This window comes from Suncus etruscus, chromosome 3 (genome assembly GCF_024139225.1).
Source record: "Suncus etruscus isolate mSunEtr1 chromosome 3, mSunEtr1.pri.cur, whole genome shotgun sequence".
NCBI lineage: Eukaryota > Metazoa > Chordata > Mammalia > Eulipotyphla > Soricidae > Suncus > Suncus etruscus.
In genome coordinates, this window is record NC_064850.1 from 87,224,781 (window position 1) to 87,242,417 (window position 17,637).

General features: G+C 39.8%; 1 protein-coding gene and 1 non-coding gene across 2 annotated transcripts in view; one reads left to right on the forward strand and one right to left on the reverse strand.

The window, feature by feature from the left end:
* The window catches only part of NUCKS1 (nuclear casein kinase and cyclin dependent kinase substrate 1), a 34,576-nt gene that overhangs the window by 6,306 nt on the left and 10,633 nt on the right, over positions 1-17,637 (reverse strand). Inside the window, exons 2-4 of the mRNA XM_049770978.1 lie at positions 11,130-11,179; positions 4,152-4,257; positions 465-520 (exon numbers count right to left, since the gene is read on the reverse strand). Coding sequence (XP_049626935.1) covers positions 465-520; positions 4,152-4,257; positions 11,130-11,179 — 212 coding nt within the window. The remainder of the gene's footprint in view (positions 1-464; positions 521-4,151; positions 4,258-11,129; positions 11,180-17,637) is intronic.
* Positions 9,693-9,797, forward strand: LOC126004812 (U6 spliceosomal RNA). The gene has a single exon (XR_007494061.1). It is a non-coding gene; the product is annotated as a U6 spliceosomal RNA (small nuclear RNA).

Below are 17,637 nucleotides of genomic sequence, written 5' to 3' on the forward strand. Positions count from 1 at the left end.
TTTTTGGGTCAGAGCCAGCGGCCCTCTGTGCTCCTGGCAGAAATTGCTCCTGGCAGGCAGGGGGGACCTTATGGGATGCCAGGATTTGAACCAATGTTGGTCTTGTGTCAGCTGCTTGCAAGGCAAAGATTCCTCTGCTGTGCTATCTCTCCGGCCCTTTAAAATCATTTTTTTTAAACAAAAAATGCTGTATGGGTCCAAAATTAGCATAGCAAATAGGGTGTTTGGCCTTGTACAGACTGCCCGGGTTTTCTCCCCAGCATCTTATATAATTCCAAGTCCACCAAGAGTGATTCCTAAGTGCAGGGCCAGAGTAACTCCTGACCACCACCAGGTTGGCCCTAAAAAAACCCAACCAAACAAAATATAGCTCACATACGTTAGAGCTTGAGCTCAATACTCTTCGCTTAAAAACAGATCCATTAAGCAAAATTATACCTACTAGATTCAAAAAAGATTACTACCTGCTGAGTGAGAATCATCCTTCTTGGTCTTCACATCTTTTTCTTCAGAGTCCTCGCTATAAAGGACAAGGAAAAGGTAAAGTATATAAACATCTTACTTCACAAATGAAGTGAACACAGATCTCCAGAATCTTACTGGGAAAGAACACTGATCAATACCTTAGATACAAAATTTTAAACAGATGCTGATTAAAACTACATCTATTTATTTGTTTTTGTTGGGCCATACATGGTGACGCTCAGGGGTTAGTCCTGGCTATGCACTCAGATCGCTCCTGGCTTGGGGTACCATATGGGATGCAGGGGATCGAACTGCAGTCTGTCCTAGGCTAGCACAAGCAAGGCAGATGCTTCACCACTTGCGCCACTGCTCCAGCCCTAAAACTACATTTACTGTTCCCCTACTTTACTAAGATACTGGAAAATAAGTGTAATTTTACTACTTTAAAAAACATTCTTATAGGGACCGGGAAGGTGGCGCTAGAGGTAGGGTGTCCACCTTGCAAGTGCTAGCGTAGGATGGACTGTGGTTCAATCCCCCGGCGTCCCATATGGTCCCCCCAAGCCAGGAGCGATTTCTGAGCGCATAGCCAGAAATCAAACAGGTGTGGCCCAAAAACCAAAAAACAAACAAACAAAAAAACATTCTTATCAAAGAGCAAAAGGAAGTAAGCATGTCAGAGCTAGAATAAAAATTTCACAAAAATAGTAAGAAAAAAATTCTTCACTGTCAGATGCAGAGAGCATAAATACTAAAAATAAATTCTAAAATATATCAATGGCTATAAAGTAAAATAGGTACCAACAAAAACAATTACCAAAAAATCCCTATATTATAGATTATAACTAAAGAAAATCAGCATTCAACTATGGCATTTTACCAAGTGCCATACATACCATATATGGATAGTCCTACATTTTTCCAAAACAAAAATCTTTATTTGTTTTGCCCCCGTTATTATTATATGTGTGTGGCAGAAGTAGGGAAAAATGGTTTGGGCTGCAGATTGATCCCCGGGCAGCATGTATGCAAGATATGCACTAAGTTCCTTTCATGATTTCTATACATAAGAAGCATTAACTTTGTATCATGGAGAAAAATACTTTTGACCTCAAGAACACTGTACAATCAAAGAGTTAAGAGTTTCTAAATTCGGGCCCGGAGAGATAGCATGGAGGTAAGGCGTTTGCCTTTCATGCAGAAGGTCATCGGTTCAAATGCCGGCATCCCATATGGTCCCCCATGCCTACCAGGAGCAATTTCTGAGAATGGAGCCAGGAGTAACCCCTGAGCACTGCCGGGTATGACCCAAAAACCACACACACACACACACAAAAGAGTTTCTAAATTCAATAGCAAGGTTTTTTTGTTTTTTTTTTTTGGATTTTGGGTCACAACCGGCAGCACTCAGGGGTTACTCCTGGTTCTATACTCAGAAATTGCTCCTGGCAGGCCATATGGGATGCCGGAATTCAAACCACCGACCTTCTGCATGCAAGGCAAATGCTTTACCTTCATGCTATCTTTCCAGCCCCTAATAGCAAGTTTTAAAAAACAATTCTTGCCTAGCTCAGTGCTATGATTCAAAGTTTCACACACATTGAGCTATAGTCCTAACTTACAGAATAAATGTTAAGTCATAGACATTTGTTTTATACACACTTGTTTTTTTTGTTTTTTTTTTTTGCCACACCCAGTGACCAGCTATGCGCTCAGAAGTCGCTCCTGGCTTGGAGGACCATATGGGATGCCGGGGGATCGAACTGCAGTCCATCCTAGGCTAGCACTGGCAAGGCAGACACCTTACCTCTAGCGCCACCATGCCAGCCCCTACACACTTGTTTTATAGCCTTACAAATTTCAATTTGGGAAGCTGGATTCTAAATTATTAATTAGTTGTATATCACTTGGCATTTTTTAATGTTAAAATGTCATGATTCCATAAGGGAAGATTCATACATAAAAACTGCTTTCACTACCAAAAATCAATAAAAAAAAAACTAAAAAAAAAAAAAACAAAAAAACAAAAAAAAAAACAAAAATCCTGCTTTCAGGACAGTGACATGGCTCCAAGGGCTGGAATACATATTCTGCATGTGGGAACTCCCATTTCAGTCCCTGGCATCACAGTGTCCCCTGAGCACCTTCAGGCTTTCAGTTTTTTCTCATTTAATTCACAAATTTATTTAAAAGACAATTATAATCCTCACGACAGCGCTTTTATTAGTGGAGTTTATATAGGCATAATCCGTAAGCTTCATTCAACAAAGTCAAGTGAAAGCTGAACTTTAAATAGAGAACAGAAAAATACAAAATACTAATCTGGGAGACATTAGGGGTTTTTTTTGCCTTTGTTTTTCGGGACTACATCCCGAGGTGCTCAGGGATTACTACTGGCTCTGCGCTCAGAAATTGCTCTTGGCAGGGTCGGGAACCATATGGGATACCAGGGATTGAACCTGGGTCCCTCTGGGTTGTCAGTGTGCAAAAGTGCCTTCGCTCTGGCCCCACAAAATACGAATCTGGGGAACATTCAAGTTTCTTAATTCAAATAAAAATAAAAGCTGAGGGGCCGGAGAGATAGCATGGAGGTAAGGCATTTGCCTCACATGCAGAAGGTCAGTGGTTCCAATTCCGGCATCCCATATGGTCCCCCATGCCTGCCAGGAGCGATTTCTGAGCGTAGAGCCAGGAGTAATCCCTGAGCGCTGCCGGGTGTGACCCAAAAACCAAAAACCAAAAGTAAGAAAAATAAACATGAAATATTAAGATCAAGGAGCTGGTTTCTATAGAAAACATAATAAAGGCATATAAAGAAAGGAACCGTATTTTTTTGTACAATAAGACGCACCCCACCTCCCCCCATACGGGGAGAAATGTCTGTGCATCTTATGGAGCGAATGCAGTCTGAAGCTGAAGCCTGAGTGCAGGGGAGCAGCGCATATACTAACCACTTGACATCTGCAGTGTTATGTCCCTTTATTGTGCAGACATACCACATAGTACAAGCAATCAGATTAACTCAATTTCACCGTCACATATAAAGCTTTACGATTATTTGATCGCTGCTGAGAATTTTATTTTTTCTTGTTTTCCTCATCTAAAAACTATGTGCATCTTATGGTCAAGTGCATCTTAATAGAGCAAAACATATGATAAGTTGGGGCCCGGAGAGATAGCACAGCGGTGTTTGCCTTGCAAGCAGCCAATCCAGGACCAAAGGTGGTTGGTTTGAATCCCGGTGTCCCATATGGTCCCCCGTGCCTGCCAGGAGCTATTTCTGAGCAGACAGCCAGGAGTAACCCCTGAGCAACGTCGGGGTGGCCCAAAAAAACCAAAAACCAAACAAACAAACAAACAAAAAAAGGTGTTATCAAATAAAAAAACTGGGCTAGAGTGACCAAAGAACTCATGAAGCACATGCTTGTTGCAGAAGGCCCAGGTTTTATCTCTGCAAACAGAAGCCCTCCGAGCACCACAGAGTGTAGCCAAAAAAGCGGGGAGAAAACCTTGTATTTGGATAATTCACAAAATACCTATAATTACTATTATTTATCATGTAAGTGTGTTGAGAATTAAATTACAATGTACATAAAACAATGTGCACATAATAACCTTAATTGGTAACTCACCATCAATTCAGAGAATGATAGTATAAACAGAATCATGTTAACAATGCTTTTTACCTGTCTTCCTGTGAATTCTTTCCAGATCGTCTCTTATTTTTAGCTTCTCGGGGAGATGACCGAATTTTCTTAGCTGGAGGGCCTGAATCTCTTCCATAATCTTCATCTAAGCAGATGAATTCAAAAATTTAATGAACTATAATTTTTACATGTAGAAACAACCACTATTTATCAAAATAATTATCTATCATGCTCTTTAAATAGAAAGTGAGAAACATTTCCCAAATAGTTTCTCTATTTTTGAAAAATTGTTTCATTATTGAGGCCAGAGAAATAGCACATTGGATAAGACACTTGCCTTGCACAAGACTAATCCTTCAGTTTGATCACTGGGAACACATATGATTCCCCCGAGCACTGCCAAGAGTGATCCCTGAATGCAAAGCTATAAGTAAACCCTGGGCACAAGGCTTTTGGAGTGGTCCCAAAACACAAATGAATAAATCTTACCTCCTTTTCTACACATTTCCCTTTCTCGGTTCTACTTCTCCTTCCCTAACCCTCCTTCTCAGATAACCTTAGTTCCAAGTGGCTTGTCTTTTTAAAATTTTGTTCAACAGTTTATATCCTTACATTACACACATAGGTTAAATTATACCTATTTATTTTTGGTCTAGGCACTACACTATGCTTTAAAATACTGATGTTGGAAAAGTTTCACACAAATATTCCAGCACCATACTCTCCACCACCCAGTGTCATTCCCTACTCTTTTATTCTCTCTCACCATCCTCATCACTTCCTATTAAAGACCAGTTAGTTCTTTGGAGCATGTTATTTCCTTGTATTTCTTTATATCACAGACATGCAGGATAGCATTCTGTATCTATCCTTTACTCTTCAGATTCATCCACATAACACTAAATTGCACAATTTCATCTTTCCTTATATTTGATTAGTATTCTATTATGGATATATATGTACTCTAGTTTCTTTATGCAGTCATTAGATCTTGGATACTTGGGCCATTTCCAGATTGTGGCTATTGTAAATAATGCTGCAATGAACATAAGGATGCAAATGTCTTTGAATAAAGCTTTTGAGTCCTTGGGGGTAGATACTAAGGTGTAGAATTGCTAGACCATATGGAAGTTCAATTCCTAGTTTTTTGAGAAGTGTCCATATTGCTTTTCCTAAAGACTGAACCAGTCAACATTCCCACTAGCAGTGAATGAGGATCCCCTTTCCCCCACATCCACACCAACACCATTGTTTTCATTCTCTGTACATCTCATGGTGTGTGAGATCATATTGCAGCTTTGATTTGCATTTCCTAAGTGATATAGAATTTTCATATGCTGTTCAGTCATTTGTATACCTTGAGGTTTCTTTTTATTCATCTCATCCCCTCATTTTTTTAACAGGATTGACTGGATTTGTCTTGTAAAGTTCTGCCAGTGCTATATGTACTTTTGTCAGATTGTGATGTACAAATATTTTTTCCCAATCTATGGGGTGTCTTTTTATTCTGGTTATCATTTCTTTTGCAGTGCAGAAGCTTCTTAGAGTTTGACGTAGTTCCATCTAGCTTTACTCCTGTTTGCTTGACCAATGGCACTGTCATTGGAGAACCTCTAAATTCAATGTCATAAAGTGTTGTTTTCCTAATAGTTTATGGATTCAGGTCTGATATCAAGCAAGGTCTTTAATCCATTTTGATTTGACTTTTGTGCATACATTTTGATTCTTTAAGATTAACTGTTCACATACCTGAGGATGTCTCTGTAATCTCAATCTAGTCCATTGGTCTGAGAGTCTGCCCTTAATTTAAGTATCAGTGTTTTCTGGTAACTGCAGTTTAAAAGCATAATTTAAAACTGGGAAAAAAGAAGCCTTCTATCTTATTCCCTTTCTTGATTGCTTTGGCTATTCTGAGAGTTCTTACTGCTTCATACAAAATTCAAAGGCATTGATCTAAAAGTCTTTAAAAGTACAGCAAGTAGCCAAAGTCAACGATAATAGAATCAAGAGACCTAAACTTTAACAATCTAAACTTAAATAGGCCTGTTATACTGGTAGGCCAGGGGCAAAGGGTGGAGGTATAGGTTCATTGGTGGAAGGAGGTGGTGGTGGGACACTGGTGGTGGAAATGACCCTGACTCACTTATATATGAAATTCAACTATGAAGGTCTCTGTAAATCAAAATTGTTTCAATAAAACAAAAATTTAGGGTCCAGAGAGATAGCATGGAGGTAAGGCGTTTGCCTTTCATGCAGAAGGTCATCGGTTCGAATCCCGGCATCCCATATGGTCCCCTGTGCCTGCCAGGGGTGACTTCTGAGCACAGAGCCAGTAGTAACCCTTGAGCGCTGCCGGGTGTGACCCAAAAACCAAAAAAAAAAAACCAAAAAAAAAAAACCCCAAAACTTAAAGAAAATGTACAGCACACAGCCAACCTAGGTTTGAGCCCCAGCACTCCACGTGGTCCCTCAATTATTCCACCAGGAATAATTTCTGAGCAGTCAAGAGTAAGCCTTGAACACAGCCGTGTTCCAGAAATTAACTAAAAATAAGTCATGAGTATCTTGAAAAGGACTGTATTTCATCCATATTCTGCTTTGTGAAAGATTGTCATTTTCATAGTATCCCTCTAATCCATAATAAGGGATATGTTTCCATTTCCTCATGTACTCTTTCCTTCCTTTAAGTAGTGAATTATAGTTTTCTTTGTATCAGTCTTTCACCCCTTAATCTGATTCTTAGGTTCTTGATGTTCTGAGGCACAAAAGTGAATGACACTTTTTTACATTTCTTTTATTTCTATTTAAATATAGAATAACCATGAATTTCTGTACATTGATTTTGTAGTCTACTTTTTTTTTTGTTTTGGGGCCATACCTGGCAGTGCTCAAGGGTTACTCCTGGCTATCTGCTTAGAAATAGCTCCTGGCAGGCACGGGGGACCATATGGGACACCGGGATTTTAACCAACCACCTTAGGTCCTGGATCGGCTGCTTGCAAGGCAAATGCTGTTATGCTACCTCTCCGGCCCCTATAGTCTACTTTTAAGTCCATTGCTTCTAGAATCTTTGTCATAGTCTTTAAAATTTTCTAGGTATAGTATTAAGTCACTTCCAAATACTGAAAAATCTGACTTCTCCAATCTGGATGCCCTTAATATCTTGTACAAAGACAATTTCCTACATATTGAATAATAATGGTGAGAGTTAGCAACCTTATCTTGTCCCTGATCTTAGAGGGATGGTTTTGTTTAATCGTTATATTTGCTCTGAGTTTGTGATAAATGAATTTTAAGTGTGTTGAGGAAAGTAACTTCAACCCTCATCATACTGAGATTATTTTGTTTTTTGTTTTGTTTTGCTTTTTTGACTAAAGGTGATGCTCAGGGGTTACTCCTGGCTATGTGCCCAGAAATCACTCCTGGCTTGGAGAACCATATGGGATGCCGGGAGATCAAACCGAGGTCTGTCTTAGGTTAGCCGCATGCAAGGGTCAACGCCCTATCACTGTGCTATCGCTCCAGCTCTGTGAGAGTTTTTATCATTAATGTCATCCTTATTTTTTTCCACATTGTTGGTATGACCCAAAACCAAAATATTATGGCAGATCTAAGGTTTTGGGAAGTAGGGTGTTTGAACCACACCCAGTGAGTGGTGTTCGGAGTCTATTCCTGATTCAGTGCTCAGGAATAATCCTTGGCAATGTTATGAGGCTGGGTGGGTTAGAAATCAAGCTAATGTCAGTCCAAAACAATCACTTACCTTCTGTACTTTCTCCTGCCCTCTTAACTAAGTTCAGTGGTAACAGTGGAAATGATTCCCAAACATAGTAAGGAGTGGCTCCTAAGTCCCTCTGTATTTGACCAAAACTATTCTACCCCCTCAAAAAGACTCTAGCACTTGCTTCAGCAGCATATCCTACACTAAACGGGAAATGACGAGGTTGGGTTGGGTTGGGTTGGGGTGATATCAAAACAATAGTACAGCAGGTAGGGAGCTTTTCTTGCACAAAGCAGACCAGGTTCAATCCACAGTACCTGAGCACTGCCAGGAGAGATTCCTCAGAACAGAGCCAGAAGATTTTGGTGTCACCCACCAAAATCAATACAGTAAAACAGAAAACAATGAGAAGGCTAGCATACCTTTGCACAAGGACAATACAAAATCCATGAAGCACTCCATTAAAAAATATTATAAACTATTTTATTAATAATTTTTCAATTAATTGGGGCTGGAGAGATAGCATGAAGATAAGGCGTTTGCCTTTCATGCAGAAGGTCATCGGTTTGAATCCCGGCGTCCCATATGGTCCCCCGTGCCTGCCAAGAGCAATTTCTGAGCATGGAGCCAGGAGTAACCCCTGAGCACTGCCGGGTGTGACCCAAACCCCTCTCCCCACAAAATAATTTTTCAATTAATTTCAATTGTTGTATCCCTCCCTCCACCACCACCCCCGATCTGAGGGAAAGAATTATTTTGGAGTATGTGTGTGGGATGCTGCACACCTATGGTATTAGAACTGACAGCTGGTAATGTGGGTCAGCATCAGGAGCTGAACCCAAGGACTCACACGTACAAGGCATGTACTCTACCACAAAGTCACGCCCCCAGGAGTCACATAACACAATATTCATGAAGTAGGAGTGGGACAGAACACACCAAATTTCTTATTTTTCTACCCAATCTTTCTTTCTCTGGTTTTTGGGCCACTCTAGCAATGTTCAAGGGCTACACCCAATTTTATGCTTGAGGTTTGCTCCCAGAATTGTTTGGGAGACCATAAAATGCCAGAAACCAAACCAGGTCAGCTGCTACACATCTCTGTTTATTTCTCTACCCCATCAACTATATCTTTAAAGGAAAAAAGTGTTTTAAACGAAAAGATTTTAAAATAGCTATTGCTGGCTAAGGGACTATGAACATTTCCACATTTGCTTCTTTATAAAATGGAAATATTAACAGTAATTCTATTTTAGCAGAATTGTGCTAAGGATTACATGAGTAAGTAAGTACAAAGCCAGGAAGATGGGTCAAAAGGGTGGTGCGTATACTTTGTACTTGGAAGCCCCAGGTTTCATACCTCGCACCATGTAATCCTTAGTAACACATGGTCTCAATACCTGAGTATTGAGTAGAGAAGTATTTTTCAAGTATTTGGTGAATGGAAGTATTATTCTAGAGGTTTAGTTCTGTCACTTTTCTTCCTCTTGAGATTTTGTGCTCATTCTCAGCAATGCATTTGTAACCAATGTTAGGAATTAAACCAGGTTGTCTGCATATGAAGCAAGCATTTTAACTGTAGAATCTCTTGAACTGCTTACTTGTTTCTGGTTTTGTTTTTTGTTTGTGGGGAGGGTCCACCTGGTGGTGCTCAGGGCTTACTCCTGAGTGCATAGCCAGTTTGTGTGAGTAGGGAGATTAATTGTGGTACCAGAATAAAATCCAGGTCTGCTGTGGGCAAGGCAAACTCCTACCTACTAGACTATCTCACCAATCCCTTCTTACTCTTATTTTAGTACAATTCTGTGTTTTCTATGTTTTTCCAAAGTACACTTATCTTTAGAAAGTAAAATTATATTGTGCTCTCTTTGACAGCACATATACTAAAACTGGAACGACAGAGAAGATTAGCACAGACCCTGTGCAAGGATGACATGCAAATTCGTGAAGAAAGTTAAATTATATTTCAGAGAAGAAAAATAAATAGTACATATATCTGGAAGACAATAAGATTAAAGATTTGCTCTAAAAATCCTTTTCTAAATGAGATTGCTTGGTTTTTGTTTTTGGCTCACAGCACTAGTGCTTGAAGGCTACTCCCAGTTCTGTGCTTGGACACTTCTCCTAGTGGTGTTCTGGGGACCCTAGGACTAGGGACTCTTACATGCAAAGCATGAGCTTGATAAGACTAAGATTTAAGTTTGACTATTTTATTCAATAATGAATTAGTTCACAAAACAAAGTTGTTTCATAAAAGATTAATTACCCTATTATGCAAAAAAAATTCTTAAATACAGCCAGTGAGATAGTTCATGTGGCACCACCTATGGTTCCCAGGAGTGAAGAAGTGACCCTGAGCAGAGCTAAGAGTAAACCCTGAGTACAACTGGGCATAACCCAAACCACCCCTGAAGAAAAGAGAAAAGAATCTTGTGTCCCCATTAACAAGGCACAAGTTTTACTTGATTATGGCAGAAGGTTTATTATTATAACCTAATTAATATTGCATCAGAATTACATATTCAAACTTAGACATCTATAAAAAGAAACACTGAAACTCTCAACATTTCTTATCTCCAAAATAAATAAAAATACTATCATATTGTTTATGATCAATACTTTACTAAAACAAGTATTTAAATTCTATACATTTTAAAAAAGTAAATAGAGAGCATAAAATCAGTAACATCGGGGCCGGAGTGATAGCACAGTGGTAAGGTGTGACCAACACAGGTTGGATGGTGGTTCGAATCCTGGCATCCCATATAGTCCCCTGTACCTGCCAGGGGCGATTTCTGAACACAGAGCCAAGAGTAACCCCTGAGCACAGCCAGGTGTGACCCCAAAAAACCCCAAAACAAAACAAATATATATCAGTAACAGCCCCTCAGCACAAGCCTGCTGTAGCTCAAAAACACTGCCTCCAAATCAAATAAAACTTAAGATAGGGGCTATAAAAAAAAAAAAAAAAAGATAAGGGCTATATATTGTATGGTAGTGTTTGCCTAGTGTGAGTCCCTAGGTTTGATCCCATCATAAATTACAAACCAATTTTAGGGCTGGGGAAATAGAAAGTTCAAAGAGTGGAAGTACATGTATACTTTATACCCAGGAAACCTAGGTTTGATTCCTGGCAAAAACACTGCTGATTATGGAACCAAAACAAAAAAATTACTTCAAAAGATAGGGGCTAAGGATGTAGCTCTGGGTTTTGATCCCTAGCACAAAAAGCACCTAAATCAGCCATTTTCCCCCAGTCTACTCAACTTGTAGTTTATTGAAATTACAAAACTTACCAGCATCATCAGATTCCTGAAACTGTGAATAATCAACGACCTTCCTATTTCTGTAGAAAGAAAAGACTCTAATTAAGATCATAAAAATGTAGGGTTTTTCTGAAATAAGAGAACATATATTTATTTTGATAAACAGAATTAGCTCTCTGAATGAAAATTATGTTTCAATTTTCCACCTTAACCAATGTTTTTCAAATTATGTTATAAGAAAGTGAAGTTTAAACCAAAAATATTTGAAAGTATAATTCATCTATTACTCAGTGATAGCTCAAATGCTATTTTCCCAAAACAATCTCCCACTTCTCAAGCATACATATGAGACAACAAACCAAACCAAACTATATGACCACTCAGTGACAAGTATAATACACACAAGCAAGAATTACAAATGTTATTCTTACTCTTACACTGACAAGTTTATTAAGTTAAGGCAAAGTGACATAAAAACAAAACAAAACAAAACTGGGCAGGTATGAGGGCCAGAGCGACGCACAGTAGTAGGACATTTGCCTTGCACACAACTGACCTGGGATGATCCTGGGTTAGATCCCTGGCTTCCTATATGATCCCCCCAGTCTGCCAGGAACAATTTCTGAGCACAGAGCCAGGAATACCCACTGAGCACCACTGGGTGTGGCCCAAAAACAAAACAAAAAATTGAGGAGGTAGTATAGTGGGTTAGGCCACACAAGTAAGCACTCAGGGAATACTCTTTGCTTTAAGGATTCACTCTCAATTGTGCTTGAGGGATTTTTTAAAGTAGGGCTTGAACCTTGGTCAGCCACATGCAAGGCAAATGCCTTAAACACACTGCATTTCTCAGGCTCCCCCACATATTAATTTTTATTTTGCTTTGCTTTTAGGGCCATACTCAGCAGTGTTCAGGACTGATGTACTGGTAGCTCTCAGGGAAACATACATGTTAACCAGAGACTCAAACAAAGATCAACAGGATGTGTGTTAACCCCCCCCATACTAACTCTGACTCTCCTCAAAATATTTAATTACTGAGACATCAAGGTTGTAGTAGTTAATATTAACAGTTTTGGTGTACCAATTCACTGTACCACCACCAAAGTGAAAAAGACCATTGACCTTTCACCACTGAATACTGATTTTTACAAATTTAAAAATTTATTTTATTTTATTTTATTTTTGCTTTTGGGTCACAACTGGCATCACTCAGAGGTTACTCCTGGCTCCATGCTCAGAAATTGCTCCTGGCAGGCTCGAGGGACCATATGGGATACCAGGATTTGAACCAATGACCTTCTGCATGAAAGGCAAAGGCCTTACCTCCATTGCTATCTCTCTGGCCCCGGGTACTGATTTTTAAATAATTATATACACAAATATGGTGACAGTTGAAGTTGTACTTAGAAAATAAAAACTGATCAATTAAAAAACTCCTATGATTAGCCAACATGTTAAAAGGATCTGCAAGAAAATGAGAATGAAAGCTTACACACACACACATTTAGAATTTAGGTTTTTTTTGGTTTTTGGGCCACACCCTGCAGCACTCAGGGATACTCCTGGCTCTACGCTCAGAAATTGCTCCTGGGGCTGGAGATAGCATAGTGGTAAGGTGTCTGCCTTGTATTCAGCCAATTCAGGATGGACAAAGGTTCAAATCCTGGCATCCCATATGGTCCCCCGAGACTGCAAGGAGTGATTTCTGAGCCTAGAGCCAGAAGTAACCCCTGAGCGACGCCAGGTGTGACCCAAAAAAGAAAAAAAAAAAAAAAAAGAAAGAAATAAATTGCTCCTGGAGGAGTCAAGGGACTATATGGGATGCCAGGGATTGAACCCAGGTCAATCCTGGGTTGTCATGTGCAAGGCAAATGCTCTACAGCTGTGCTATCACTCTGGAACCCAAATTTATTTTTATATATATACATATATATATATACACACACACACACACACACATATATACACACACACATATATATATATATTACTACTTGATTTTAAATCATTTAAGTACTTCCCTGTAGGTAATGCACTTTACTAGCCCAAACAATCTTAGTTTCTATATTCCTATTTATAACTATATGTGAATATAAATAAGAGTATATCCCTCAGAAATTTAACCCAGGGACTCATCATGTGAGGCAAGCCACTAAACTACACACCTGTCTTCCCAAGATATCAAAGTCAGAAAGCAAGCATAGATCCTTTTAGAGTTTGTATCAAACTTTATGGGGCAGCAGCATGGATTCTATACTTTTTTTTAGTTCCAGGGAGCAAATCCAAGGCATTTTTTTTTTTTTTGTGGTTTTTTGGGTCACAGCCGGCAGTGCTCAGGGATTATTCCTGGCTCCAGGCTCAGAAATTGTTCCTGGCAGGCACGGGGGACCATATGGGACGCCGGGATTCGAACCGATGACCTCCTGCATGAAAGGCAAACGCCTTACCTCCATGCTATCTCTCCGGCCCCAAATCCAAGGCATTTTGCCTACCACTGAGTACATTCCTGGCCCACTGAAAACATCTTTGGGGCTAGATGCATAGTTACCTTGAGATAAAATGAAGGCTCTTAATGAATTGTTTTAGTTTTCTTTGGCTACCAATATAAATTTTCTGATTTATTGCCTCACTGAGTCAAGATATGAAAGTATAAAATAGGGGCCGGGTGGTGGCGCTGGAGGTAAGGTGCCTGCCTTGCCTGCGCTAACCTAGGACGGACCGCGGTTCAATCCCCCGGCGTCCTATATGGTCCCCCAAGAAGCCAGGAGCAACTTCTGAGCGCATAGCCAGGAGTAACCCCTGAGCCTCACAGGGTGTGGCCCAAAAACCAAAAAAAAAAAAAAAAAAAAAAAGAAAGTATAAAATATACAATTTTGTCAGATCCAACTGTTTTGTTATATAGAAAATTGATTTATAGTCATTCTAACACTATTATCTAACTACTAGGAATTTTAAAACATGATTATTAATTTCACTAATGAGATAACTAGAGTAGGCAAATTCATTTGACAAAAAGTAGAATGACAGTTACTTCTAGTAGTTGAGAAGTTAACAGTTTGTATAATTTGAAGATTGGATGGTCAACCATGTCAATGCATTTAACACTACTGAGCTTGTCATTCAGCGGTAGGGTGTTTGCCTTGCACGCAACTGATCCAGGACAACCAGGGTTAGATCCCCCGCGCCCCATATTGTCCCCTAAGCCAGGAGCGATTTCTGAGCGCATAGCCAGGAGTAACCCCTGAGCGTCACTGGTTGTGGCCCAAAACAAAACAAAAAAGGCCTAATAGTAAATCTTATAATTTAAAAACAAATCAATTTTCCTTCCAAAACATCTATTTTAAGAGGATTGATTAGTAATCATATGGTTGCTGTGTGCAAGCAAAATTGTTACTTTCAATAACAGATTTCATAAATTATCTTAATGCAAATATAACTTTCTGCTTAACATAAGATAAAGGAAAATGAAACAAGAAACCAAAAGAAGAAATGATAAAGATAATTTTGAAGCAGGAGCAATCGTATAACCGGTAGGGCATTTGCCTTGCACATAGCATACCCAGGTTCAATTCCTGGTATTCCACATAGTCTGCCAAGCTCACCAGGAGCCTAGAGTCAGGAGAAAGCCCTGACCACTGAGCAGTGTTGGATGTGGCCCAAAAGCTGAAGGGGGAAAAATGGGAAGGCTTATTTTAGCTTTTTGTTTTTAGATATTCTAGAGCTGCTTCTAGTACAATGTTCAGGAACCATGCATTCCAAATCTTTGAATTATCTCCCTCAAAAAATTTTAATTTTATGAGCCAGAGAGACAGTACAGTGAATAGGCTACTAACCATGCATGTAGCTAAACTCAGGTTTGGTCCCCAGCACCCTATTCTTATTCCTACACACACTACCTCCCAGCACTGTCAGGATTAAGTTCAAGTATTGCCTGCCACCTGTGGCCCAAAAGTAAATATAAAGAGAACAAAAAGTTTTAAGTCTCATTTGAAGCTGGGGAGGCAAGACAGCTCAGCTGTCAAGCTTTTCATATGCTGGAAACTTGAGTTCATACCCCACACAATATGCATCATGAACTCTAGAGCCCAACAGGCTTGAACAATGATGCATTCTCAGGCCATATCACTAAACTACTTAATTCCCTACATCTCCAAATCTCAGTATCTAAAAATATCCTAAACCACAATATTTAATTGTATAGGACTGAAATTGCAAGCATAACAATCACAGCTTGTCCATGTTGATGTGATTGCAACTAAAATGTTGGCATAATTTCTGGGTTTCATGAGAACATATAAGACTGAAGGCTATGCCATAAAGAGCAATGAGATAGTTCAAAGGGCTAAAATACACATTTATAATGCCCCCAACTCAATCTTCCACCCTGCCTCATACCCCAAGGCACCTGAGGAGGGTGACCAGGCTCCCAAGCAGTTTAGAGGGGAGAACAATAGATTAAATTGGGATTTTTTTAACTTGCAAAACCTGAGTTTTATTAAACAACAAAGTAAATTTGCTTTGCTCTGAAGATCACATTAAATTATGGGCTCAACACAGACACATTAAAGTTTGCTAATGATTGTTATTGTCAGGTGCTAGAAACACTCATGAAAGTAATTATATTGTATAAAGTACAGAATCTTTATTAGCAAAGAATCCTGGATTTTAGTTCTAGAACTTTTAAGTAAATCATTTGTTTTTTTGGACCATACCCCTGGACTACTACCACCTTTGCAACCAGGGATTACTTTTGGTGGGGGTCCAGGGTCTGTATGATTGCTAGGGATTGACCCTGGGTCAGCTGATGCAAGGCAAGCAGCTTACTCACTGTACTATATATGTCCCCAGGCCCCAGTTTCTTTAGGCTTTAGTTCCTCATATTACACTAATGTCCTAAATAACTAAACAAATCTTATCAAGTTATCATATAAAATTAAATTTCAATGTAAATTAAAAGTCAATTTAATTAAACTTTAATTTAATTTTAAAAAGTGCACAAACTGGGGCCGGCGAGGTGGTGCTAGAGGTAAGGTGTCTGCCTTGCAAGCGCTAGCCAAGGGTGTCCCATATGGTCCCCCCAAGCCAGGGGCAATTTCTGAGCGCTTAGCCAGGAGTAACCCCTGAGCATCAAACAGGTGTGGCCCCCAAAAAAACAAAACAAAAAAAAAGCACAAACTTTTTTTTAAATGTTCACTTTTGTGCTGGCACTGTGCTAGGAAAAGGGGCACAAAAACAATAATCAGGGACATAGAGGTATAAACAAGTGCTTACTATAAGGTAGATATATTCAAGAAAGCAAGTGTGAAGAGGTAGATTAGATAGCAGTAGTAGGTAGAGATTTTTTTTAGAGCTGTCTACACCACACCTCAACCTATAATATCACTATACCATGTTTTCTTCATTCATCAGCTTTTAAAGTGAATAACCACATCTTACATCCACATTTCTGGAACACAGTAATGTAAAGAGAAATAAATGTTTTCTTTTTTGTTTTGTTTTGTTTTGCTTTGGTACAGCACTCAGCAGTTACTCCTGGCAGGCTCAGGGGACCATATGGGATGCTGGGATCAAACTCAATTCAGTCCTAGATAAGCAGCATGCAAGGCAAACACCCTACCACTGTGCTATAGCTATGCCCTAGGAAATAAATGCTTTCTAAACTTTGAAGTTTTTTGAGTTCATTTCTCCAAATGACCACTATTGAGAGGATGATGTGCGAAGTGAGTCTGAAAGTGAAGACAAATACCAGATGTAGACAGTACTGCTCATCTGCAGAATACAATGAGGCTAAGAAAAGAGTTAGACAATCCTCAATGAAAATAAATTTTATCAACAATGCTAGGTACTTAGGAGGTTCCGGGTTTCTCCTGTGTCAGTGTCATGGACACAAGCATGGCCTTTGCCCCAGATGAGGACAGGGTGGGGCCCTTTCCAGAGGCCAGAACGAACATCTTTCCAGAGAACAGACTGGAAATTATTGGCAGTATGGGGATGCCAATAACGATCAGCCGCAGAGCGGCCCTGAAGATCTAGTGATAGGAAATTAAGCACAAAGAGTGCATGTGCAAGCAGGAGGCGGTGCTTGCCTCGACGAGCGTACAAAGTTTCACCTTCGCCCCCGAGTTTGAGGAGCATGTTCTTTAGAGTTTGATTAGCTCGCTCAACAATGCCTTGACCCTGAGGGTTGAAGGCAATTCCCGTTTTGTGCAGGATGCCAAATTTTGCACAAAAGTCTTGAAACTTGTGGCCCACGTATCCTGGACCATTATCTGTTTTAATAACTTTGGGCACTGCCAAGATGGTGAAGCAGTGAAGCATATGTGCAATGACATCTGCAGAGGACTCCCCAGTTTGCAGGGAAGCACAAATAAATCCACTAAAGGTATCAACGGTAACATGAATGTATTTGAGGTTGCCAAAGGCAGAGTAGTGGGTGACATCCATCTGCCAGAGTTCACTGGGCACTAAGCCACGGGGGTTAACACCAACGTGAGGTTCCGGGAGAAGAGAAAGACAGGATTTACAAGAACGAACA